A 26,131-nucleotide genomic window follows, 5' to 3' on the forward strand; every position below is an offset into this window, starting at 1 on the left:
GGTGCTGGGGATGTCCCTCACTGGTTAAGAGCCCTGGGTTCAATCCCCAGTTAAAAAAAAAAAAAAAAAGCAGATTCACTTGTATCCACTGAATGTCTGGGGTCTGTCTTTTACTCCATTCCATCTCAGTGTGGATAATAAAGTCGTGCTTTGATTGATGTGTCTTCTCTGTTTAGTTCATTTTGTTTCTGGTCTTACAGAAGTACATACTGTGTTTCCTGTTTTTTAAGTCTCTGAGTGGTAAGTGCTTTCCTTTTGTTGACTGTACAGAGGGGAGAGGAGATGCCTCTTAAAGGGCCTAAGCTCTTGCCGTTCAGAGATCACAGCCTGGCATCATCTGTGAACTTGTTAGAAAAGCAGACTATCGGGCCCCACCCAAAGCCTACTGAATCTGTGTCAGCCTCTAAATAACCACAGGGATGAAAATGCAAATCAGAGTCTAAGAAGCCCTGTTCTGGAGCACCTTCACTCTTCCATGGTGAGGCATTTTCTCCCTGGCCATTCTCTCGCATAGAAAGAGACGTAGCTCTTTGAACACTGGCCCGTTTTTGGAAAGACATGACTTGACATTCATCCACACTCTGTGTATGTGGCCACCTTCGATGTCTGGAGACATCTACCCTCAGGATGTGGGGGATTAGAATGGTTACAGTAAGACTGTAAAGAAAAAGAGAAAGAGTTAAAGTTCAGCCAATATTCTACATAGAATGTTTTATTCTGCAAAAAAGACTTGAAAGCCAACATTTATTAGGAGAAAAAAAAAAAAAGTTACTGCCATGCCTGTCTTCCCCTTCTCATCACATCATGAAGCAGGTAGATGCAGACCAGAAGTTCGCCCCAAAGAATCAAGACGATAACCTCTTTACTTATTCCCCAGTGCATGAAGTTTTTCCCTCATTAGTTTTATCTTAAAATAATTTTATATTTGCAGAAAAGTTACAAAGATAGTACAGAGAGCTCCTTTATACCCTGCACCCTGCTTTGCCTGATGTCTAATCTTATAAAACCGTGATCTAATGATCACAACTAAGAAATTAAGCCTAGTGTAATATTAGACTTTCTGCTGACTTCTTCAGGTTTTCTACAAATGTCCTTTCCTTTTGGTCCCATTCGTAATGCCTTATTGAATTTAGTACATTAATCTCCTCCCAGTGGTGATCATTTCTTGCTCTTTTGTTGTCTTTCATGACCTCCATAGTTGTGAAAAGAATTGGTTATTTCGTAGAATGCCCCTTAACTTGAGTTTGTTTAATGTTTTCTCATTGATTTGACTGTGCTCATAGACTTAGGGGAGGAAACTACAGAGGTGATGTTAGGCCATGGATGCTCATTCTTAACATATAAGGATAAGCTGTGGACAAAACAGAAAGCCAGAAATTTGCTCCTTCTGTTCCCTTGGGATGATATGGATAAGAGAAATAGGGCAAATAGATAAGATGATATTAGGGTTTGGGTTATCACTCTTACCCACACACACATTCCTGGAGCCAATCCTTAAGGGAAGGGCAGCTTGGTAACATCTTGATAGGTATAGATAGGGTGGGTGATCAGGGGCCACTGGGTTAGTAGCTCTCTTTCCCAGATGTAGGCCCCTAGGCAATGGTGTGCTGGTAAATGTTTAACAACTGGTTCCAGGGATGGTGGTGGAGGTGAGAGAGGGTGGAACCCTGATTTGTAATGTTTGCCAATGTCCATGATGTAAACACTCTGACCCTGGCTGATGTCAAGCTAGTAAAGTGATGTCACTGAACAGAGCTGGGAGGAGCTGTAGGGTCGTGTGCCACTACACAGTATTTTTACCAGACACAGCTGTAAAATGTAGAACAATAAATAGGAAGTAATGACTTTGTTAGTATTACCTTGTTTAAAATGTAACTTATTTGAATGTAAGTTTCTATGATTTGTTAATAATGGCTGTGTTTATCAACTGGCTGGCAAAACTCCTGGAAATTTAATAATCAGCTGAGGTATAAGCTACATCCAGCACTTCACTGTTTCCAGAAGAGACTCTGCTCCTTTGGCTCAGTATCATATTCTATGTGACTCAGAAGCAAAGTCACAGAGGTGGCATATAGGACTTAAAGAGCATTCCTGGCTCATCCTGGTCTTTGTGTGAGAAGCAAGGGCTCTAGGGGTTTCTGACTTTCCCATTGAGAGTCCTGGTGAACCTGCAGAGTTTAGGGGAAAAAATATCATGGGAATGCTTTGATACCAGGGGAAATGACAAGCATTATGACAGTAATGATAAGAGCCAGTGCATACCATGAGGTGGGACTCAGTCACATTCAGTGGTCCCAATTCCAGGGAGAAAATTAATCCAGCCTGTCTACAGGAGAAATTGTCAATCATCCAGAGGACACTGCATGATCCAACGATGCCACAGGGATACAAGACCCCCATCACAAGCCCAGATGCTATAATGGGAATGAGAAGCAAAAGAGAGGTAGAGAGCTTGAAAAAGAAAACATGTATTCCTTGGTCATTTACAACAATGATACTCAAAGTGTGGTCCAATGGTCAGTGTCAGTCCAAACTGTTGGACCAAACTGTTACTGGTCTGAGGGGAGATAAATACAGGTGGGAATTCATGTTTAGACACCTGTATCTTAAATTGACATTTCTATGTGATCCTAGAATTCGATCAGTGAACTCATTTCTTTGGAAGAGGATGTACACTGGTTCAGGTACATTGAACTGACATGGTTAGTTGCTTGTGGCATAAGCTGAATACAGGTCATGGGAAACGGGACTAAGTATTTGGTCCACAATCCACTGGAAAGATGAATCAGTTTGAGAACCATTAATTTAAAAGATGTTTTAAACCAACACCTGTGGATGGGAATTAAACTCTGAATGGTTTGAATCAGAAATTCTCAAACTAACAATATCTATGGACTAACAATATCAGCATTACCTGGGAACTTATTAGAAATGTAAATTTTAGGGCTCCACCCCAGATGCACTGAATCAGAAACCCTGGGGGTACACTCAGCAATCTGTGTTTTAACAAGCTCTCCAAGTGACTCCAAAAGCATGTTCGAATTTAAGAAATAGTAATTCAAATGCTTAAAGTGAAAGAAAAATGTTCAAGCTGGAGGAGAATGAAACACAATAAAGTGTGACTTATCCTTGCTAGACTGAAGAACTGGGGTCCATGAAGAGGACCAGACCAGGTAGAAGAAAGAAAATCAAAGTTTCTTTGCACATTTAAATGACATGCAAGTAAATGAGGCCAAGATGGTAAAGTTGAACCCTTTTAATGGGTAATCACTTTTAATTTTTCTCTACAAGTTTATCCATACTGCTGTATCTCCACATAGCCAAGCATAACCCATTCTCTGAGCCCACATCAATTTACAAGTATCAAAAATAGGGTCATGGTAATAGCAAGTAGCAACAGAGGAGTAGTTCTCTAGTTTTATTCTCACCCAACAATTGTTGAGTTTCTGGCTTTCCTTACGTTTCTTACAACTATTCCTATTAATAGTTCAGGAGCTGGGTGTGGTGGCACACACCTGCAATCCCTGTGACTCCAGACTGAAACAAGAGGATCAGGAGGATTGCAATTTCAAGGCCAACCTGGGCAACTAATGAGACCCTACATGAAAATAAAATTTTTAAAAAGGACTGAGGATATGGTTCAGTGGTAAAGTGAGTTCGTGCACACGCACGCGCACACACACACACACACACACTCACAGCCAATGTTTAGGAGACCTCCCTGGGTTAATTTGTATAATCCATCCTTCTCTCTCTCTCTCTCTCTCTGGGCTGTTCTCCATCCCTGGTACTCCTAATACATAATATTTCTGATGCATCTGCTGTTTCCAAGGTAAGACTGATCTAGTTCTAGATTACAGTCTGGTCAACCATGGATATTAGCCATATTATATATTAGCCAGGAAGAAATTTTCTCTGCTCTCCCCCTGTGCTACATTATCATAATGGGGGATGCCACCAGGGCTGATATGACATTCTAAGGCAGTCATTCTCAGACTCCAGTGAATCTTCTGATTCCGCAGGTCTGGAGTGGGCTAAGGATCTGCCTTTCTAACAGGTCCTAGGTGAAGCCTAGGCTGAGAGTTTGTGGACTATATGTTCAGAATCAAAGTGGAGAGCAGTGATTTTCTTACTTTTACCATGCTTTCTCCTCAGGCCTGCAACACAGGTGGCAGAGAGTGGTGGATAATCTTAGGGAGAACAACTGTACTGGTTTGACAAGGATTGCCCTGCAAAACCCATGTCACAAGAGAATCCCCAGTTTCGGGCAAACCAGGATATGGCATTCAACCTGTCTGTACTGGTCATCCTAATAACCTGAACAGCTCCTCTGTTTCCCCCTGACCTCTTGCCCACCTCCTCCCCAGCTCACATACTGCCTTTGCTTCTTGATTCTTTTCCCTTTAGAATAAGTGTTTCCTTTGAGGCTCTTCACTTCTCCTACAGGTAATATGCTCCCATTCAGCATACATGAATCCACACGACCTCAAGACATAGTTTTGCAGCCAATACTGCTGGCCAGCATTAGGAAGAGCTGCCCACTCATATTGGTTTGGAAGGTTCTATTCAATGTTTCCCCACAGTTGATCAAAACTAAGAGACATACTTGCTCCTCTCTGCAGAAAGATTAGGGCCATATTTGACAGCTTGTCCTAATATTTCCACAAAGACACTCTCATTCTACATCATCTTGCAGAACAAGTGGGTTTCACAAGTGCTGGGCAGCAATGCTTACCCTGCTTTGCAATTATAAGTGATTAGGTAGGTATTATCTGGAATTAGAAAAAAAAAAAAAAAAAAAAACTTCAACTCTGGGGCTTGACAATACAGGGTTTTTTTTTTTGTTTTTTTTTTTTTACCTAATATTTCCAATTGTCTTATCCACACTGAAATTATAAAGTCTTTTAGATACAACCTCCTGCCTCTACATCCTAGAAATATATATCTCTATATATGTCTCTATATCTGTCCACGGTTGAAAACCTTCATTGGCATGGAATTAACTCAGATTAAATTCCAAACTCCTCATTTTAGTACAGAGTCATGGTTCTCAAACTTTACTATGTATCAGAAAGATCCAGAGAGATTGTTAAAAACAGATTGCTGGGCCCCACCCTAGGACTCAGATTCAGTAGATCTGGGTGGGGTGGGGTGGAGAGGGGTTTGGCATTTCTAACAAGTTCCTGGGTTATAGTGATGTTTCCGAGGGCTTCATGGTTTCTGAAGAGCTGCCACTTGCAAGTTCCCATTTGATCCTCTCCAGAATCTGAAAGACTGACAGGGCAGGGATTATTTTACATCTCTCACAGATGAAGAGACAAGGTAAAGAGGAAAAGTGGTTCATCCAGATCAACGCCAACTCATCTTTTAGTCCCAGGCCAGAGTCTTTCCACTCAACCACCTACTTCAGTCCTGGCTCATTGGATCCCCTCCCTCTTTGCTATACAAAATATACCCTTTCTTTAAAGCCAAAACACTGCCTCTTTCATGAAACATTCCCTGGTAACCCTGGTTAAAATAAAACTGTCTGCTCATAAACTAAGACAGTATTTTGTCTCTCTACTGATTTTATTTTTTTAAAGATAACCTCCCTTTCTAGACTCCAGTCTCCTTGAGAATAGGATTAACACCCATCTCTCCTTTTTGTCTCCACAGTACCCAGTTCTTAGTTTATAGTAGAAACTCAAAGTTCTAAGAAATGAAAGAAGGATTGAAAGATGAAGGATGGGAAATTCACCTATTTTCTGAATCAATGGTTTTATTTATAAAGTCATCAGTGAAGGATATATTTGAATATTAAAATGGAGTCTGTGTTATCTCTCTTCTTTCTAGCTCCATAAATAGAGGTGGCTAGCATTGATTAAGTGCTTGTTGGCTGCCATGACATTTTGCTTTTATCACCTAGTAGACCAAATAGATAAATGCCTCTGTTCCCATTTTCAAATGGAAGTACTGAAGTCCAGAATTATTAGATACGCATCCTAGTTCAGTTCAGACACTGAAAACATGTTAGAGAGGGGAGCAACCCCAGTTCCAATAAACCCCAAATGACAAAATGAACACATGAGATCACACCTAATTATATTACAACAGTAAGAAAGTGTCCAGTACCCAACATCACAAGAAACAAATTCATATGTAATACTAACCTTGAGATCTCCATTTGGTAACATTATTTACCACCTAGTAAGTGATTGTCATTAACTCACCATGGTTGATTGAACCCTTGAATCCATTCTTTCAAGAAGGGAAAGGATTTCACTATTACCATGTTCCTTTCCAGGTCTTCATGTGACCAGTTATCACCAGTTGTGAAATGCTGGTCTGAGATTTAAACAGGAAATCTGTCTAAACAATGGAACTGTGCTACAACAGAACATGCCTGTTAGAAAAAAAAGAGTACAAAAGGTTTGGAGAAAGTTTTGGAAAAGGGCAGAGGGGTGTGGATAAAGGAATAAAAACTTTAGGAAAAATGGAATACACAGACAATAAAACAGTATGTTGTAACATTTACCCTATTATAGAACTGAGAATTATTAGAGGGTTTAACCAAGACTGTGCCAATGAATGTCATATAAACTCAATAGAGGCAGTTAACTGACAGCATTGTGATAAGATAAAGTCACCCTAAGAGATTCACACACGAGTTGTGCAGCTAGGCTCTTAAAAGAACAGAGATGTGCAACATCCTGAAAACGAAACAGATACATCAAAGGTGCCTGTTCTCATCAATATGTGAAATAACAGTGCACATTCCTTCTTCTTAAAGGTATTGCTGTCCTATCTGTTTAGCACTTGTTAGTTTAATTGGCAGGGGTTCTTAAAAGGTCTTAGTATTTCATTCGTTGTTAAGACAGCTAACCATAAGTCTTGGCAGCTTAATGAATTTAAAATATATATAATTTTAATAATTTAATGAAACTATATCAAGAAGGAAGGAAATTCCAAAAGCTTCCAAACTTTTTGGATCTACCAGGTAGGAAAAAAAAAAAAGTTTTAAAGCACATTTTTCGGGCTCCCTGGAGTGTTTGATTCATACACAAAAATCAATTCATAGCAAATGTCCTCCTTCTTAAACAGCTTTCTATTATTATTCTGCTTGTCAGTTCAGAGAGCTGGAAAAAAGTTGTGCATCTATAGACAGGTAGAAATTGGTGAAGTAGATATTTTTTCTAATTCAGTCCTGATGATGTTAATGCTTATTGGCTTCAATGGGCACTTTCAATCACTCGTGTGTGTGTGCTGAGACAAGATAAAAATCAAAATCAGGGAGCCCCTGGGCTGCTACTTTTTTTTTTTTTTTTGGTCCCAGGGATTGAACCCAGGGGTCCTTAACCACTGAGCCACATCCCCAGATCTTTTTCTTTTCATTTTTTTTAAAAAAATGTTTTATTTTGAGACAATGTTTTGCTAAGTTGCTTAGGGCCTTGCTAAGTGGATGAGGCTGGCTTTGAATTTGCAGTCCTCCTGCCTAAGTCTCTGAGTTGCTAGGATTACAAGGGTGTGACATCATACCTGGCTGGAATTTTTGGGAAAAAAAAAAAAAAAAAAAAAAGACTCATCAGATATTTGATCTCTGTCACTGTTTCTTAGAAAAAGTCAGAAGTGACCCCTCAACCAGCAACAGGTTAGCTCCTAGAAACCTCTGTATTGGGGAATTCACAGTCAGATCCAGGACAGAAACAAAATTTACTGCTAATGGGTATGTCTACCTGAAGACCAGCTGTGGGGAATTGTCAACTTTGCCTGGTTAGCAAGAGGCTCTAAAACAATAAGTATTCTTGTAAACCAACAATAACAACAAAATAACTTATGCTTGCATATATTCTAAGTTCTAGAACACTGTTCTAAACATTTTAAAGTAGATTTACTCCTTACAATCACCTTATGAGGTAGTTACTATAATAATCCTCATTTTACAGGCTTAAGTTAGAAACTTAGAAAAGAAGACCCATAACTTGTCCAAGATCACACACCTAGTAAATGGTAACCCAGGCAGTCTGGCTAATGAGCACAAATTATAGTCCAATTATCTCTACTGATCTTTTGTATGTAGATGGGTGATATACTTTCACAACATAAGAAACACAGATTATTAAACATTTTGAAAAAATGAGAAAAGAAAACTATTGTGCTTCTAAGATCATGTAGTTGTGTTAGCCTCTGAGGTATTTGCTATCATATTTTTATGTGTATTTTTAAATTTGATTTTGTTCTGTGCTTTTAGGGTTTTTCCCTCTTTACATTATATCACAAGTCATTCCCATACTGCTAAAAGTGGTTAGAATGTTCATTAATACTTGCAAAACATTACATAGGCTGGGTATAATGTATTTGTTTAGTAAGTATGCAGTTCTTAGCTATTTAAGTTGTTTCCAAAAGCCTAGAGCATGAAATACATATGGAGGAAGACAGCTTACTTCAAATTCTTTCTCCTTTACTCACAAGTTATATAATCTTGAGTAACTTACTTGACCTCTCAATGTTTTAGTTTCCTCATCTGTAAAATGGGGATAGTAACTACCAACTGGAGTTACTATAAGGTAACTTAAAATTAACTTAAAATAAAGCACTTAAAGTGTTTAGAGATAGCAAGACACAATACACATTTTATAAAAATCACTTCCTTATGATAATTCTGAGAGATAAAATGAATGGGTCAGTTGGGTATGATGTCACTTGCCTATAATCCTAGTGACTGGGGAAGTTGGCAAGTTTGAGACCAGTCTCAGCAATTTAATGAGATCCTGTCTCAAAATAAAAAATAAAAAACAGGGCTAGGGATATAGCTCAGAGAAAGAATGTCTGTCCCACCAAAAACAACTGCTGGGCCGGGGTTGTGGCTCAGTGGTAGAGCACTTGCCTAGCGTACATGAGGCACTGGTTTGATTCCCAGCACCACATAAAAAAACTAAATAAACAAAATAAAGGTATTGTGTCCATCTACAACTAAAAATAAAAAATAAACAATTGCTGGGTCAAAAGATATAAACCTCTTCTGTTCAAATAATTGATTCATGTCACTAAATTATTTCCAAAAAGTATTATACAGATTTATATATTACCAGGTACATACGAAACCATTTTCAATGCACTCGATTTTCTATTGCTTTGTCTTCCAGTTCATTGATATGTTCTTCAACTGTTTCTAATCTTCTCTTCTATCCATCTATTGATTTTTTAATGTCTTATATTTCCAATTTATTTCTGGAATTTCCATTTGTTTCTTTATTATAGTTACCACTAATTTGTTGAAATTTTAATCTTCTTATCCAATATCCTTAACTTAACTAATCACAGATATTTCCAAGTCTGTTATTCTTATATCTGAACTTACTCTGTTTGTTTTTCATTACTTGATCCTACATTCAGATATGCCTGGTAATTTTGCTAAATACCAGACACTGGATGGAAAAATCATAAGATAATTTGAGTCTCTAGAAGATCACATCTTCATCAAGTGATGTTTTAGTTTAGTTCCTGATGGTAGGTGAGGTAAGTAAGATCTCTCTTGGATTCCTTGCTCTCTGGTTTCTTGGCCTCTAGAGTTCTCTCCAACGTAAGGTTCTCCAGTGTCTTTAAACCATGTTTGCTAAATTTCACCCAACTTTTCTACTTGTTTTAGGAGGGTGATATTTAAATGTAATAGCTGGGAGTTTAAAATAGTTGATTAAATCTAAATATAACTTACTTTTTTGTTTTAGTGCATATTCATTTATTATTAAGGCTGATATTTTCCTATATTTGCAAATATATTTCATCTTTTGTGAAATTTGATTGTATCCTTATGTCACATATTGGTTAGATGCAATTCTTTTCTTATCTCATACATTGGTTGGGTATTATGAGTTTGTAGGAACTCCTGTGTAATAATCATTAACCCTTTTGTTTATTATGTTTGAATAGTTGCTCCTACATTGTTTATTGTTCATTTTTCCTAATATAATGAAATGTATTTTACTGTTCACTTTGTAACTGGTTACATTTTTCAGCCTATAAAGTTCCTTTATACTTCCTATGGTTTGAGTTTTTATTATATGTATATTGTAAGTGTAAAAGTTGATATTTTTGCAAATTAAACAGTCCATATATTGAAAAATGTTTTCTTTCTTCATTGATTTATGTCCTCTCTTTATCAAATATTTTATTCTTATATAAAATTTTTTGGCCATATATTTTGTATCATTTATTTTAATGACAGTATCACATGGTTTAAATAACTATAACTTTATAATAAATTTTAATATTTGTTAAGAATAGTTTCTCATTACTTTTCTTTCTCAGAATTGAGTTTTGCCATTCTTGAATATTTTCTCTTTCAGATTCATGCTTAAATAAATTTTCCCTCACCACTTCCTCAAAGTGAACAAAAACAAAAGAGAGATTCTTATTGGATTTTCATTAAATCTGTACTTTAAAGGATTAACTATATAAAAATGTTATCCTCTAAACCTGAAGCCCATCTTTTGATTAAGATTTTTATAGTTTTCAAAGTTTTGCTTAGATAGATCACATATTTCTGGTTAAAAATCGGTCATAGAGCTTTATATATTTCATTGTTCTTATAAAATGAATCTCTTAAAATTTCATGTTTCAGATAATGATTGCTGTTATTTACAAATACTGTTGCTTTACGATAGAGTTTTTATTCTAATATTTTACTAATTAATTACATTTATTCATGTTTTCATTGATTCCTTTACGTTTTCAAACTAAAAATATATTTCCAGTACATAATGATAGGTTTTTTTTTTTTCACTTATTATAGCTCTTCTTTCTTTAGTCTGTTTTATTACATTGATTAGGGCTTTTAAAATACTAGTAAGTAATATTATTAAGGCAAATCCCTTATAGTAACTTCACCCTACCCATTTCAAATACATATATTTCTAAATTTTTATAGTAATTTTAATGTTGATAACTAGTATAAAATATTCATTATCTAACTAGCATAAAATACTCAGTACCATTATCAAGTTGAAAAAATATTTTACTTTTTCTTTTTTACCATTTTATCAGGAATAGGTATTAGATTTTATCTAATGCTTTTAAAACAATCTATTAAATTAATAATTTACTTCATTTTATTTTATCCTATTATTATTAAATATTTCATAGTTTCTAATTTCACAAACTTTTATAATAGTTTGGATACACATTATTTTGCTGTGGTGAGTTCTATTATAATTAAAAAATAGAATGTATAAATCATTATTGTTTAGTTATTTGCTGTACAATCTTTTAGTGTCATTATTTCTTCATTGGTGTTACACTATTAGTGATTATAAAATAGTTCCCTTTTTCTTATTTGACAAAAATTCTGCTTCATTTGAATTCAGATTGCTGTATCTGATTTGGATATGAACATTTTATGCTTCAGAAAAGTCTTTGCTATTAAAAAAATTGTCATCTTTCTCTAAGTATTATTCTTGGAAAACATCACATCATTAGACCTGTATTTCAATTTAATCTAAGGATCCGCCCATTTGATAAGAAAATTTAAGCCATTTATATTTGTCATAATTTTTAATTTGACTGGACTTATTTTATACTTTTTTTTTTCTTTTCATAGTTCCTTGTTATTTCCTTTCCATTTTTTCTTTGGCCTGGACTACGTTTTATTTACTTTTTATCTTCTACAATAATTTAAAAAATAGATATTGTAGTTCTAGTTCAACAGAAGCTACATTAAATTGTCCTTCACTATCCTAAAATGTATTCTTATCTAATGACTGAAAAATAAAACAACTCATAATGCTTTTGTTTCTTTCATCTCCCCTTTCTACACTGTGATTATTAGTTACAGATTCTGCTAAAAATTGAAAAGCCTCCTCTTCAGAATTATATTGAAAACACTGCTCCCTCAGTAAAAACTATCTAGCTACCAGCATCAATTCTGTATTCACTTTGACTTCGCCACATGTTATTCATTTGTTATTTTGTCTCAGGGTAAACTCAATGATTAGCATTAATATTTTCCCATTTTTGAATTTTTTCACTCTCACCCCTCATTGACCAGGAAAATATCTCCCTATAATTTTTGCAGAATACTCTTGTTTATTGTTCTTTTTTTGATACCTGGTGAATTTTTTAATTTTATTCTATAGCTTGTACAAGTAAACCAAGAATTACACTCTAACACATGGAGAACCAAACTAGTTTCCCTTAATATTTGTGTGGAAATTTACCTGAGGTTTTAAAAAGTTCTTCTTCCTTATAAGAAATGTGAAGGTATATGTTTTTTCTTTGGATATGCTTGCAGGAATTTTCTTGTCCTAGAAATTTAAAAATGTGCTAGCTTATGCCAGGCATTTATTTTTCTTTATTTCTTAATTTTACTCTGAAGAAGCCTTTAATGTTAGTGCAGTTTTTATATGTGGATGGTTTTCTTCTGTTATAACTAATTTTTCTTCCAATTCATCCTGCTTTATTTTTAGGAGAACAATGATTATTTTGCTAATAAATTCAGGACATATTTATTTAATACTAATAGTACATGCTATGTGTTAAGTCCTCTGTTAGGAGTAAGATTATAACATGATATTTATTGTTGTTAAAGAGCTTACATTCTAAGTTAGAACACCCATAATTTGTACACCAGTTTCCCTTCTTCCCTTTAATTCTCTATTCATTCATACAGATACTTAGGAAGTTTTCCCTCTGCATCCCTGATTTCTATTTCTGCAAAACAGAAATTTACCCTAATGCATTTTTTAGTTCAGTCATGATCTAGTCTTTTTTTGGGGGGGCGGAGGGGTTTACTGGGGATTGAACTAAGGGGCACTTGGCCACTGAGCCATATCCCTAGTCCTATTTTGTATTTTATTTAGAGATAGAGTCTCATAGAGTGGCTTAGTGCCTCACTTTGGCTGAGGCTGGCTTTGAACTCCGCAATCCTCCTGCCTCAGCCTCAGCAGCTGGGATTATAGGCGTGCACCACGGCCCCAGGCAGTCATAACCTATTCTTACTTTTACCTGTTCTTGTTTAATTATAAACAATACTATCTCCTCTATTTTATTACAATTGCATTTCAAAGAAGGTTCATGTTATCAAAAGGTTATCATAAAAACAATAATTTCAGGGGGTAAAGGGTTTAGGGGATAAAGGAGTTGCAGATACACAATTTTTTTTTTTACAATAGTAGTCTCAGTTATAAATGTTTGCATATTTCTATATGGTTTTAACTGAAATTACAACTGATACATTGGTTGATCAAAACCAGTAATTTACAGTCTTAAACATTACTTATCGAGTAAGATAATACTTACAAAGTAAAACAAGGGCAAATCTTAGACAAGGAGTTTCTAGGACCATAAAATAAATTATATCATAGTTTCCAAATGTCCATGGTAAAAGAAAGACTTCAACACTAATTGAGCAATCAGCCTTTCAAACAAAGCCATTTCAAATTTTTTTATGAAACAACTTCATTTCGATGTGAATAGTTCTAGTTCTAAATATGCCATCATATTAAACTAATGTTAGCCAATACAATTAAATAATTTATCTTTATGTACCAATGATATCTCCACTTTCATCTATAAGACCTCAGGAAGTAGATGTGATTGAACGATTAAGAAGCAGTTTCTGCTACCCTTCATGTATTGGGATGTTAACTGCTCCAAGTCCAAAAAACTGCCTGGAGATTCAAACCACAGGGAGTCTAGGAGGAAAACTTCCCCATGCCTTCAGTGTGCTTTCACAAAATTTCCCTTCTGTAAGCTCACAGTCAGCTTCTAGCAACTCATAAGTAGAGAATAAAGGAGAAAACAAAAAAAAGACCAAAGGAGAAGATTGTTATGGTGCTAACATATTTTAAGCTCTTGGTGTACAAGGCTCAAGAAGGCATCAGATGAAAGCTTTTTTATGTTTCACCATTAAACTATAGAGATGCAGTTGGGGCCAGCAGTAACTTTCACTCTGCTAACATAGAAAATTCCTAAGGTATGTCAGGGTCAGCACCATAGATGAACACTGAAGCACGTTAGAGAGCAAACTGGAATTGAAGAAGCAGATCCCCCGTTCTTTCCAATAACTGATATATGCTTATTTTTTATGTTTTTATTGTTGATCATAAAATTATTTTTCAGATGGTCCTAAAGCTTTTTAAAAAGTAATTTGGTGGAAGAGTGTTCATATTCTGCAACTCATTTGGTGTCTTTCCAGAAGTCCCCCAAATTGAAATCTTAAAATATGCTTATTGGGATGAAAAACCAGCTTAAAATCAGTTTTGTCAAACAAGTCTGTTTTTTTTAAATTCAATGAATGATTTTAAAAATTAGCTTCATTGTTTTTTAATTCACCATCTGTTAACTCAATAAATATGAGTTCTTAAAGTTAACCTAATTGTCTTGGAATTTGCTGTTTTTGAAGTTGATTAAAGTTATTTAAATTAATTTTATTGTATATCCAGACTAAAATAAAGCATGTCTGCATTTGGATAGATCTTGGCTAATAATTTACAAATAAATGTGCCCATTTGTAAAATGAACCACTTATGTTTATGGCTCTTAATATGTATCAGTCAATATGTGAATATGCAGAAAGAGATGCTGATATTAGATCATTAAGGAGGTAGTGTATCAACACACCAAAAATAGTAGCCATTAAAAACTGACCAAGTACAAAATTTTCATCAACCCTATCTCAGATCTAATAAAGAGGAAATGTAGAGTGGACATACTGGAATGCAATTTCTTTTCACCCCGCACCCAATGGATTAGAGGAGCTACTATGTTTCCTTAAATATTGTCTTGCCTATGGTCACAGTTTATTGGACTAAGGGTGGACACTGAACCTAATCCATCAGTCTGATTATTTCCTGAGAATTGTGAAATATAGTCAAGGCATCCTGAGATGGAGTAATCTGGAACATCTGTGGTTCAGGAACAACTGGCAACAATGATTCACTACGTGAACTGAGAAGAGGAAGGAGCTGCTAGCTGCTCTATCATAAGGAAGAAAGACAAGGATGAGACATGCAGAGAAAGGATTAACTGAGTTCCCTATAGTAATTCAATACTCTATTCCTGAGGCTCTGTTGTATCCTGACCTTGGATTACATTAAAAGCCTCAATGTGTTCTTCCCCTTTTGCTTAAGCTGAGTCAGTTTCTGACATTCACAAGTCAAAAAAGCTTGAACTAAACGCAAAACAGAGGAAATCTTCCTAGTGATAATGACTGTTTAATCAGTGATTTCCAAGTTTCACTCCTCACCTCTATTTCCTTCAGATAAGGCTATGTGTTTAATTTTAACTTGTATTTTTTATTTTGTGGTTACTGTTTTCTAGGACTTAGCTAAAAATCTTTATATATTTCCAAGTTACATTATATTTTCCGCTGAAAGTTTTATGGTTTTAGTCTACATTTAATTCTATAACCCATTGCAAATGAATTTTGTCTATGGTATGAGGTAGGGATCCAGGTCCCTTTTATCCCCAACATGAATATGGAGCTGTTCAGCATCATTTTTTGAAGACACTTCCTTTTGCACATTGGATTGTTCTGGAGAAGGTGAATATGAGGTGAGAAGGGAGGTGTGGAGAAGTCATTTGAATCTAAATTTATGACAGATTAACGGAGGGGAGACTTGTTTTATTTTATCAGTTTTAATAATGTGTTTACTAAAATGATAGTAACTTTATTTAACAACAAGAAAGTGGGTCAATAACACATTCATCAAAGTTCACTTTTTCCTTAAGCTCACATAAAATATATCTAAGACACATCTGATAACTAAGAGTCAATCAAGTTTTTTGTTTTTTATTGTCTGCTTACCCCTTCCATTGTTTGCATAACGTGTATTCACTTATGCTCCAAACACTAAAAGGAGCCAGGCAAGCTGAAGCTATACCCATTTCATGGAATAGGCTATATTCGCTCATGATCACAAAATAACAAACTGATGATCAAGTCAAAATGGTATTCATCTGCTTTATTTCTTCGTCTTACTTTGTATCATAATGAGAACTTTTATTGTCTTTCCAAGTGCATCAATGGACTTCAAGTTTTTCTCATGAAGATCCCAGAGCAATAATATCATGTCATGTTTGAGATGACCTCAAAGTGAGGATGATTCTTACAATCCATTGTCTGCATATAAATCACCTTCAGGGCAAAACAGAAAATGCTTAATATTTGCCCCCAAACACTAGGAGAAACATAAATTAACTGGTTCAGGGTCTGTGCCCATTGAAGGTACTTTCCAGGTCTGGCCTGGTCTCTGATTGCTGAAGGCCTCAAAATCTTGATATACGGGTTATAATTTTATAACAGTATTTTGGGCCATTATCAACTAAGCTTGTCTCAAAACTATATTGTAGGTGGATGGAGATCTATAGCTTGAACTAAAAAGCAGTCATTATACTATTTCTCTAAAAAATTTACCCCTAATTATCCCAGAAAACCATCCCTCCCTCACCCCTAGCCTACATGATCTTAGTAAGGAGGCTATACAACCAAATTCGAAGGTGGACATTTGACCCAAGGGCACTGAGACAGGGAATCACAGCTGCTGACCCTGGTGGTGAGTACAGGAATGTGTACATTACACAATTCAATGCAGTGACAATCAGGTAGAGTTCTTTAGCCATAAAGTGAAAAAGGAATATTCTTTGTGCTGGAGTTTCTATGCCAGAAGAATGGAAGCTAGGAGAAAAGCAGGTCTAAGAATGAGTTAAAACAGAAGTTAGCACAAAAGAAAACAAAACCAAGGTATGATTGGTAACACTGTTTGAGCACCAAGACCAAATTTTGCCTGAAGTACTATTTACAAAGTTTTTTTCAACTTACATGGGGAGAGGGGAGTAGAGGAGGGACATTAAAAAAAAAAAAAAAAAAAAAAAAAAAAAAAAAAAAAAAGGAAAATAACACCAAAAATAAAACTTTTTTCCAAGTTGGATTTATCTTCCAAATCCATTTGGATTTCTGGATTCCACCTGGTTCTATCAAATCTGAATTTCTGGGCATAAAGCAAGGAATCTGAATTTTCAACAAATATACCCATTTTAATTCTATACCACTAAAGTTTGATATCAAATTATCCACTCTCTTCACAGTACGGGTGAGCAAAAAGAACTCTGAAGACTAAGTGTCTTTCTCTAGATCACTCCCCACCACCTATGTATTCTATGCATGTGAGAATTATCAGTGAAATAGAACGATGGTCTCTACCTTCACGGACATCAACAAGCCAGAGGCTCAGTAGCAGAATAAGAACCAGAAATTGGATCAACTCTTTTCTTCTGGGTAACCTGATGTCCTTCAGGTCATGCTCTAATACTAGGCTTCCTTACTCCAATATGTTTTGTTTTGCTTTTTGTTTAAAATGTTAGCAATTAGTAATGGCAAAGATTCTACATTTGGGCAGGATTTCACAGCACGTAAAAAATAGGAGGTACTTTCAAGACTTGAAGGTAAATGTTTCTAGTGTCTGTGGTCTGGTACTTGCAAACATTTCCACCAAAGTGACAGAGAAGACAGCAGAAGGAAACAGGCACTACCCAGCCCACCTTTACCCCCAAAGTCTCCAGCAGCCAAGAGGTCTTTAAAGACTCTTGTGTTTTAAGAAAATCATATAAAATGCTGCATTCAATTTCGTTATATGTGTAATTGTCTTAATAGAAAAAATTTTTTTTTCTTCTAAAATCTTTAAGTGAAAACTAGTCCAGAAATAGAGGCCATAATTATTATTTGACTTGTATATCCCTACCACACCATCAACTCATCCGTGAAGTACATACCTCTACCCCACTTGTAAAAGTTCATTCACTTTTCTATTCTTATTCATATCTAGGGTTTTTTTCTATACATGACATTAATAACAAAAATAACAAGTGCTGATCTTTATTGAGTACTAACTCTATGTTGAAGCATTCTGTATGTACTAACTCCTGGAGAAGGGCACTGCTATTTTCCACCATATTGAAGAGGAAATTGAGGCAGAAGGAAATAAGAAGACCTGCTCAAGGTCATGTAGGTAGTAACCAGTTGAAGTGGGATTAGAATCCAGGAACTTGAACACCTGAGGCTGTTCTGTCCACATATATTCATTTACTCCCAAGTCCACTTGAAACCTAATTTTCTCATACTGCCCCTTTCTATTCAAAACTCTTAGAACACATAAAATGGGTGGTTTTATGGTTCATAAATTATACAATAAAAGTCAAAAAAGTTGAATAAAAATTGTTGATGTGTACCGAGATGTTAAGAATCTAAAGACCTGGCAGGATGTGTGGTGGTGTACCCCTATGATCCCAGAGACTCAGGAGGCTGAGACAGGAGGAGCACAAGTTCAAAGCCAGTCTCAGCAACTTAGTGAGACTCTGTATTAGAGTAACGAAAAGGTGTGGGGATGTAGCTCAGTGGTTGAGCACCCCAGGACAATCCCCAGTATAAATATGAATAATATATGGATAAATGGATAATATTGGAATGTCCACAGGAACAAAACCTATGAGAAACTATTCAGCATGCATTATGAAAGAACACCTAGTGTTTCTAATATTTTAAAGTTTATAGGAAAATGTGAGGTATTGTTGCACATTTCTAATTGTCAAGTGGTAGGCAAACAGCTTCAAAGCAGGAGAGGAGCTAACAAGAATAAGAATTAGTGGACTAAATTTAAAAAGTAGCAAAAATTAAATTTAAGATTAAAAAATAAAATTAAAATTAAATTTCCTCAAGACAGTCTAAGCCACATTGCTACTGAATAGACAGAGTTAAAATACACTCTGATTGTTTTAACAAAGAGTTCAGCTTTCACTTGAAACACACACGTATACATAAGCTATCTAAAACATGTCTGCAGGTCAAAATCAGCTTAAGGCCTTCCAGTATACTTTAACATGTGGATAAGTTGTCAATATTTAATGTTTAGAAATGTTCATATAAATCCAAGTTTTCAGCATTTCTTTACAAATTGGGAAATCGGATATTTGGCATCATTGGCATTTACTTTCTGGTTTAGACACAGAATATATTCTTGGGATTATAGCAGTCCCCACCACTGCTTATGGTCTTAACTTGTTCTAATGGTCACTTATATCCATGTTTGGCTCATGGTGGGTGTAAAAGTTTGCAATCCCTGATGTATGGAGTAATGTCCCAACTCCGGAGAGTGCTTTCAAGGTCCTTCATAATTTGGAGCTGTTTGATTTCAGCATTTACAGAGACCCCATGTTCCAGCCTCACTGAATTTTTAAGGACTTTCCTAAACAACAAACTTTGTCTAGATGGGTCTGTTTGGAATATCCTCCCTTCAATTTTCCTTTCTGCCTAGAGGAATCTCACTTATCCTGAATACTTAGTTCAAATGTCAGTTCCTCCATGGAACTTTCCTAAATCCTGCAAGTTTGTGATCTGCTTCTTCCTAAGTAACACTTGGTGCCTCTACTAACATTGTAATAACTTTTTATGTTTGTCTGCCCAATCAGAAAATGTGTTCGTTGAAGAGGAGAACATTTAATTATCTCTGTATCTCCGTCCTTAATAGAGTGCCTGGCATCTACTAGGTATGTACTGAATAGTTACTGAATGAACAAAAAGCAGTCTAAATGAACAAACAAATACTTCCATCAGAATTTTTTTGTGTTACAAGATGTTATAAAGGATTTAACGTTTACAATAAGGAAGTAACTACTCAAGATCAACTTGTAAATTTTGATAATGATCGTGACATTTTCAGATAAAAGTTGTTAAATAAAAGTTCCTGTTCGTTGTACCCTTGACAGGAAAACAAGTCTCAAAAAAATAAAATGTTTGTAATATTAGTAAATGTAAGAGTGACTTCACATTGATATGGTACCACACTTAGGTAAGGGGTGGGAGTTTAGTACTTCATTCAAAGAGATAATAGAAGGTAAAAGAAGTCACAACTGTCTCCCTATAACCTGGAGACTTGTCTGGCAATGTTTACCCTGGAGAAAGGAAGACTTGAGCCACAGACTGATGGGTTGGGTTAGTTTAGCTAGCAGGCTGTGATAGGACAAGGGTTACTGCTAGTATGGTAGTTCTTAGAGCTGGGTACCATTGCTCCCTACTCTTGGGCACAAGCTATGCTGCTGTGCTTTGTGATGACGTGTTAATTCCATGAAGCCATGCAATTAGTCTTGATTGATCAGTAGTGAGCCCAAACAACGTGTATCATTTCTTGGCCATAGAACTTAAATGCAAGTGTGAAACCCTCCAGAGTGAGCTTTGTTTTTGCCATAGCAACATAAAACATCCAAGATGGTAACTGTTCCAGTAGCTTGGGACCTACAGTAAGAAGACATGGAACTGACTGGCTGACCTACAGTAGATACACAGCATAAATAAGAAGGCAATTTTTGCTGCTAATAGGTTACTAAAAATTGGAATTGTTACTCCAGTGTAACACAGCCTATCCTGATACAACAGATTTGCTCTTTGCTGCAAATGTCAGAACTAACACTAATGACTGGAAATTTCAGGAAGATCAATTCTATGCAATATAAGAAAAAATGTAATAACTTGTACAGATATGGAATGAACTATTATGGAAGTTATTCATTTATTCATACAATAGATATTGAGCTCACCCCTATAGTAAGCACTATGTTGATAAAATCCCTGTCAATACTGGGGGGGTAGGTGGTGAGTTTCTCTTCACCCAAGATGTCTATGCTGAATGATGCCAAAAGCTTTGAAATGACAAATTAACTTAAAAAAAAAAAAAAAAGCCTTTCAACCCAGAGCTTTAGGATCTCTACTTTTTCTGCTTTAAAAAGAAAAATAAGAATCTAAAATAAAAACAATTTTTTTCTTCACTCAAGTCCTTCACTGATCCATTGAGTTGTGTTTGCACATTTTAATGTCATTTTCCCAGCAAATAAGTTCCCTGAAGGCCAATACTGTTTTATCTCTCCCCTTGCATCTTTCTCATATTATTTAGTAGGCAATATTTTACTGTCTATTCTTCTAGGAATATAATCAGTACAATCTTTGATACTAGCTACCATTATTGAACAGTTTATGTGTTTCAGATTTGTCTTTCAACCATTTAAGTTGCATTCGGACTTCTTAAAAAAAATTCAGTAGCACAAGCATACTGTTGTCTTAGTCCATTCTGATTCCTAGAACAAAATACCTTAAACTGGGTAATTTATAAACATCAGAAATTTACTGCTCAGAATTCTAGAGGCTGGGAAGTCCAAGCTCAAGGCACAAACAGATTCAGTGTCTGATGGAAGATTTGTTCTCTACTTCATAGATGACACGTGGTTGCTGTGTCCTCATCAAGTAGAAGGAGCATAGGTGCTAGTCTGAGTCTTTTTTATATGGGCATTAGTTTCACTCATGAAAACTCCACCCAAATGCCCTCCCCCAATATTATCATACTGAATGTTAGGTTCCAACATATGAATCTTAGAGGGATACCAACATGAAGACCATAGCAATTAATTTTAGAACTTTCAGGCTAGACCCTATTTTCTTCCAAAAAAGGTTTTAGTATTGTGGTATTAAATTTATCACCAACTACAATATTTCACTAACATCTTAGTTCAGTTAAGTATTTAATGAATCCCTACTGTGTGCCAAGGGATAAAGCTTGCCCAAGAGTTCATCAAACTATGCTATTTAGTGAACTACACCCAGAATTACCTACTTCTGTATTGTAATAGAGCCTATGAGCCCTCTGATTAAGACTATTTTGGGAGGGAAAAGCAAATTTAAAAGGTCAGGAGGAAAATGTTCTCTTGGTTTAACTCCAGGGAGTATATCACACCTTAAATTATGGGGGCTTAGCTGATAATTTGGGAATGTAGATTAAGTATGTAAGTGAGAAAACAGCAATTCTATTTTTGAATTTCAAATTTCTGTTAAGCTTCATTTTAGGCTTTCAGAATTAGAGAATCAGCTGCCTGTTAAAAGACATTACTAATAAGCAGTAATTAAAGACAGAGAATATATATTTTATTATTCCAAACCTGATGTCTTTCTCAGATGGAGCTATTGGTTAGGCAATTCTGCATTTTGGTAAATTAAGGCAGGAGAATTTGACATCACTTGAACCTGTGGGGCAGAAAAACGATCCAGGAAAGAAAACTTGTGTTTTACTTTGTTTTGCTTATTGCAGTCATTCATATCTTTATGCTTTGCTTTATAAAACTAGGACTCAAGGTGGGCACTTGTGTCTTAAAAAGGGAGGGGGACTAATTCCCTAAAAGATACATAATTTTTTTATATTGTGTCTTTGGAATTGTCTCTGCAGAAAATGATGATCAATAGAAAAAGATGGATAAATTCCAGGAAGTTCAATATCTCTGGGTAGAAGGTGGGGGTGCATATCAGAAAGCAGCATGAATACACACGCTATTTTCCTTTATTTAGAAAAACCACACAAAAATACAGCACAGTTGATGTGTTTGTTACCAAGAGCTTGAAACACAAATCAACCACCGTATAAAAGATAAAATAAGACTGCACGGATATCAGGATTTTCCCAGCGTGTTTTATTCATAGGCATCTGACAGAAGAGGACCTAACAGAGCTTTTAGGAAAAACTGAATTCTCAGCCCACAGTCACTTTCCAGGAACTTCCCTGCAAACAGTGCTCTGCACTACTGGCAGGATGGAAATCTTAGCAATCTCTCTCCTGCTTCTATAGTTTCCTTCTAAATACAATTATTTATGGGGACTTAATGAGAGAGCAAGCCTTGTGTGAAAGGAACTCAAGAAAGTACAGCTTCTAAAAATACACCTAGGCAGCTTTACAGTCCTTATTGTTACAAACTGACGTTCTGCAGTTCATGCCATGAACCTAACAACTCCACTCCTTGCTAAACACACACATACAAAGAGAAAAAGTAAAAACTGTTTTCTCTTCCTGCAATAGCCTTAACTTTGAGTAAACAGTAGTAATTTGCTGTTGTCATACTCTATGCAAATTCTCCAAAGGCGACACAATACAAAAGACCTGTTAGCTTCCTTAGAGTTAGGGGACAGGGGTGGCAGGGGGAGAGGGTTAAGGCTGATCCAGTTTCTTAACCTGGGGTTCTTAGCCTCCAGTTTTCCTGGTCTTTGAGGTCTTTGGAGTTTTCCCATTTGAGAAGGTTCCCCTAGCCTGTCTCTCCCGAGTCCCTAGTTAATGAAATCCGCATTCCTCCCATTCTTTGCCCCCAGCTTCTTGGAGGAAACGGTACATCAGCTTAGGCATCTCCTTTCAGTGGGCTGAAAAGTACAGCTGCTACCATGAGGATAAATACTGAAACAAATGCGCTGAGGTACAGCGTGGGGGTCTGCAAAAGAGGACCCCCTCGTCTTCCTTCTGCCACGTGTTCCTCAGTTGGGGTGCAGGGCTCCTGGATGGGGGGGGGGTGTGAGTGGGAGAGAATGCCACGAAGAAGGCTGAAGGGAAGGAGGCCCTCTAGTACAGATTATCTCAACCGAATATTGACAAGTAAAAAAAATTGGCCCACATGTCCCTAGTGGGGAGCAATACACCCCACGCAGGTTAGGTTGGGGGTGCTTCGAAGCCTCTCACCTGACTTCCTACTCCGCTGGCACACACACTGCACCCTCCCCTTCTTTGCCCCCCCAAAAGCCAAGCCAAACAACGAACAAGAGGAAGCCGCAGGCGGCAAGAGGAGGGGTGCCGTGGTGGGGGCCCATGAGAGGTGAGGGGGCAGGGTTGGCGGGCGTCGAGAACCGTGCCGCGCACCCCCAAGCGCACTCCCAAGCGCCCACACTTACCCCTCGCGGCTGAGGGTCCGGTCTTCAGCATCAACCCCAGTGCGCGCCCCCTCGCTGCTCCGGCCCGCCGTCCCCCACATCCCGGCAGGCTGCGCTGGGAGGGCGCCCGGGAGCGGCGGTGGCAGCGGTGGCGGTGCGACTCGGGCTCGGCTCGGCTCGGGCTCCAGTGCGCTCGGTGTAGCCGGCGGCCGCCGAGGCTCCTACCGCCAGGGGGAGAAGCCGCGGCGGGCACTGGGAGGCGGGCCGGGCCCTGGCCGCTCCGCCGGCCAGCCCGCGCCTCACAAGCTCCGAAGCAGCGGCGGCGGCGGCGGCGGCGGTGGCGCGAGGTCCGCAGATCCCCGGGGCGCAACGTGCCCGGCCCGAGGCGCCGCGGCTGGATGCGCGCCCCGGGTAGCCGCGGGCTCCCGCGGGGGGCGCCCCGGACGCTCCGGTGCGCCTCCAGACTGCGGGCGCCGCGACCGCCGAGCCGAGAGCTGCTCCCGCCGGCCCCTTCCCCCTCCCGCCCCCGCCACCGCCCCCTCCCCCTCCCCCCGTTAACATCTCCTCCCTCCCCTCTCCTCTTCCTTCCCTCGGCCCCGCGCGCTCGCTCGCTCGCTCCTCGCCTCGCTCTCCCCTTTAAACGCCCACTTCGGATGGGGAAAGAAGACAACTTGAAGTCAAGTTGCAATTAACTTCCGCGGCAGCCGCAGCTCGGCGGCGGCGGCAGACGAGGCAGTAGCCGCCGCCTCGGAAGTCCGACGCCGGCGCGCCCGCCCGGGGAGCTGTTCCTGGTCTCGGGCCCGCACTCGACAGCCACCGCTGCCCCCAGCGCTCATGCCTGAGTGAGTTCTGCTCTTTTGCCTCCCTTTTCCCCATGCTGCTTATGCTCTTTTATCTATGTCTGTGTCTCGCTTTTTCCGGAATCGATCCAAACTTCTCTGTATCACCCACCCAGGGCGCCCCTTGTTGGGGCGGCTTTTTTCACCTCTCCTGGGCGCCTGGTAGTAAGGGGTCTTCCAAACCCCTTCTCCCGCGCTCTGACGGATCCCGAGGTGTGGGCCGGTAGAGTGAGAAGAGCGGTTGGGATAGGGACTTGAAGATGTCATTCGTTCTCTCTCAGGGTGTGGACATCCTAACACACCTGCCCGACAGATCTTGGCTGAATAAACTCATCCAGGTCACCGCTATGGTCCCTTTTAGAAGAGAAAGGGGGAGCGAAAAGGACTGAAGGAAGCAAACGGGAAAACGGGGAACCTCTCTGTGCGCCCCAGAGCTGGTCAGGCTGTAAGGTGCCCGGTGGGTTGAGCTGGGGGATGGAAACATTCCCCCGCCAGATCGCGAGTCGGCTCAGCATCCTTTCCCAGCCCATCTCCACCTTCCTCCGCTCCGGGCCAGCGCGACTGGTTTTAAGCGGCAGCGGAGAGGGACCCGGGAAGTTTGTGGCAACTTCTTCGTCCCGGGAGCTACTCGGGCACCGGGGCGCTCAAGTTGGAGCTCGGAGTTTGCAAGCCAAAGCACTTTGTGTTTAGAGCCCTCGCCGACTATAGGGAAGTGGGCCCTGGAAGGGCTGTTAGCGTGAATGCGGGTTTGGAGTTGGGTTGGAGGCAGGAGGAAGTGCCTCCTGCCGGGGCCGGGACATCACAGGTGCAGCCTCGGGGTCTGCAGGCAGTTCTCCCTTCCTACTGTTCTGACCCGAGCGCAGCGGCCTTCTCCGAATGCTTCTCCACTGCCGAAGTTCCCCGGGCGGCAGAACCAGGTTTTGGGAAATCACAAAGAGAAGGGTTGAAGCAGGCAGGTGGCAGGTCCAGGGAATAAGTAACACGTGCATACCTGGGAAAGCACTGAGCAGGACACTCTTAGGATGACCCAAAATACCAAGAGAGATGAGCGGTGTAAAGCTGTGGGTGGAGGTTTTGGCTCTGGCCTCCACTAGGGCCAAATTTCACTTACGAGTGTCAACCACAGGGTCATCTCTCAAAGTGCCCTGATTGGCAACTTTGACCTTTGCGCCCTTCCTCCGAGAACTTTTCTCAGCGGCAGTCCGAATTTCTAGGCAAATGGTTTAAGACTCCACATGGTTGTAAAAGCTAGTGGGAAAACAGAAAGAAGGCCGATTCCCTGGAGACCTTCTTTCTGCCCCGAATGTGAGGTTCCATGTTTGTATCCTTGGAGGCCAGAGGACCTGACTTTTCCAAGAGGATTGAGGAGGGGAGCAAGATGAGTAAAACGCCTCTGTTCTGTGTCATGTTTGTCCTAAGCAGTCCCTCAAATTTACAGTGTTTGTTGCAGCTCTCAGAGTAACACCCCCGTCCAAACTTTATTGAAATTTACACCCTATCTAAAGTGGATTTTCTGAGAATGTGAGATTTATACTATAGTCGAATGTTGCTGCAATAAATAAATAAATAAATAAATAAATAATAACCCTCTGCTTTAAGT

At 38.6% G+C, this 26,131-nt stretch overlaps 2 protein-coding genes across 2 annotated transcripts in view; one reads left to right on the forward strand and one right to left on the reverse strand.

The window, feature by feature from the left end:
• On the reverse strand, positions 1 to 24,528 carry LOC124968273 (serine/arginine repetitive matrix protein 3-like). Its single transcript, XM_047530543.1, has 4 exons — positions 24,386 to 24,528; positions 23,714 to 24,339; positions 2,263 to 2,414; positions 1 to 657 (listed from the first exon to the last, which is right to left on the reverse strand). The coding sequence occupies exons 1-4, from the start codon at positions 24,526 to 24,528 to the stop codon at positions 571 to 573; spliced, it is 1,008 nt and encodes a 335-aa protein (XP_047386499.1). The 3' UTR covers positions 1 to 570.
• Positions 23,978 to 26,131, forward strand: part of Satb1 (SATB homeobox 1) — a 94,444-nt gene continuing 92,290 nt past the window's right edge. Inside the window, exon 1 of the mRNA XM_047530632.1 lies at positions 23,978 to 24,534. The gene's annotated coding sequence lies outside the window, so the exon portion shown is untranslated. The remainder of the gene's footprint in view (positions 24,535 to 26,131) is intronic.

This window comes from Sciurus carolinensis, chromosome 17, assembly GCF_902686445.1.
Source record: "Sciurus carolinensis chromosome 17, mSciCar1.2, whole genome shotgun sequence".
Classification (NCBI taxonomy): Eukaryota; Metazoa; Chordata; class Mammalia; order Rodentia; family Sciuridae; genus Sciurus; species Sciurus carolinensis.

Coding starts and splice junctions, on each gene's coding strand:
- LOC124968273 (XM_047530543.1), bottom strand. CDS start 24,528: ATGAGCGCTGGGGGCAGCGGTGGCTGTCGAGTGCGGGCCCGAGACCAG. Junction 2,415..23,713: donor CGGACCCTCAGCCGCGAGGG/GTAAGTGTGGGC, acceptor TTCCCATTATAG/CATCTGGGCTTGTGATGGGG. Junction 658..2,262: donor TGACTGAGTCCCACCTCATG/GTATGCACTGGC, acceptor TTTTCTTTACAG/TCTTACTGTAACCATTCTAA.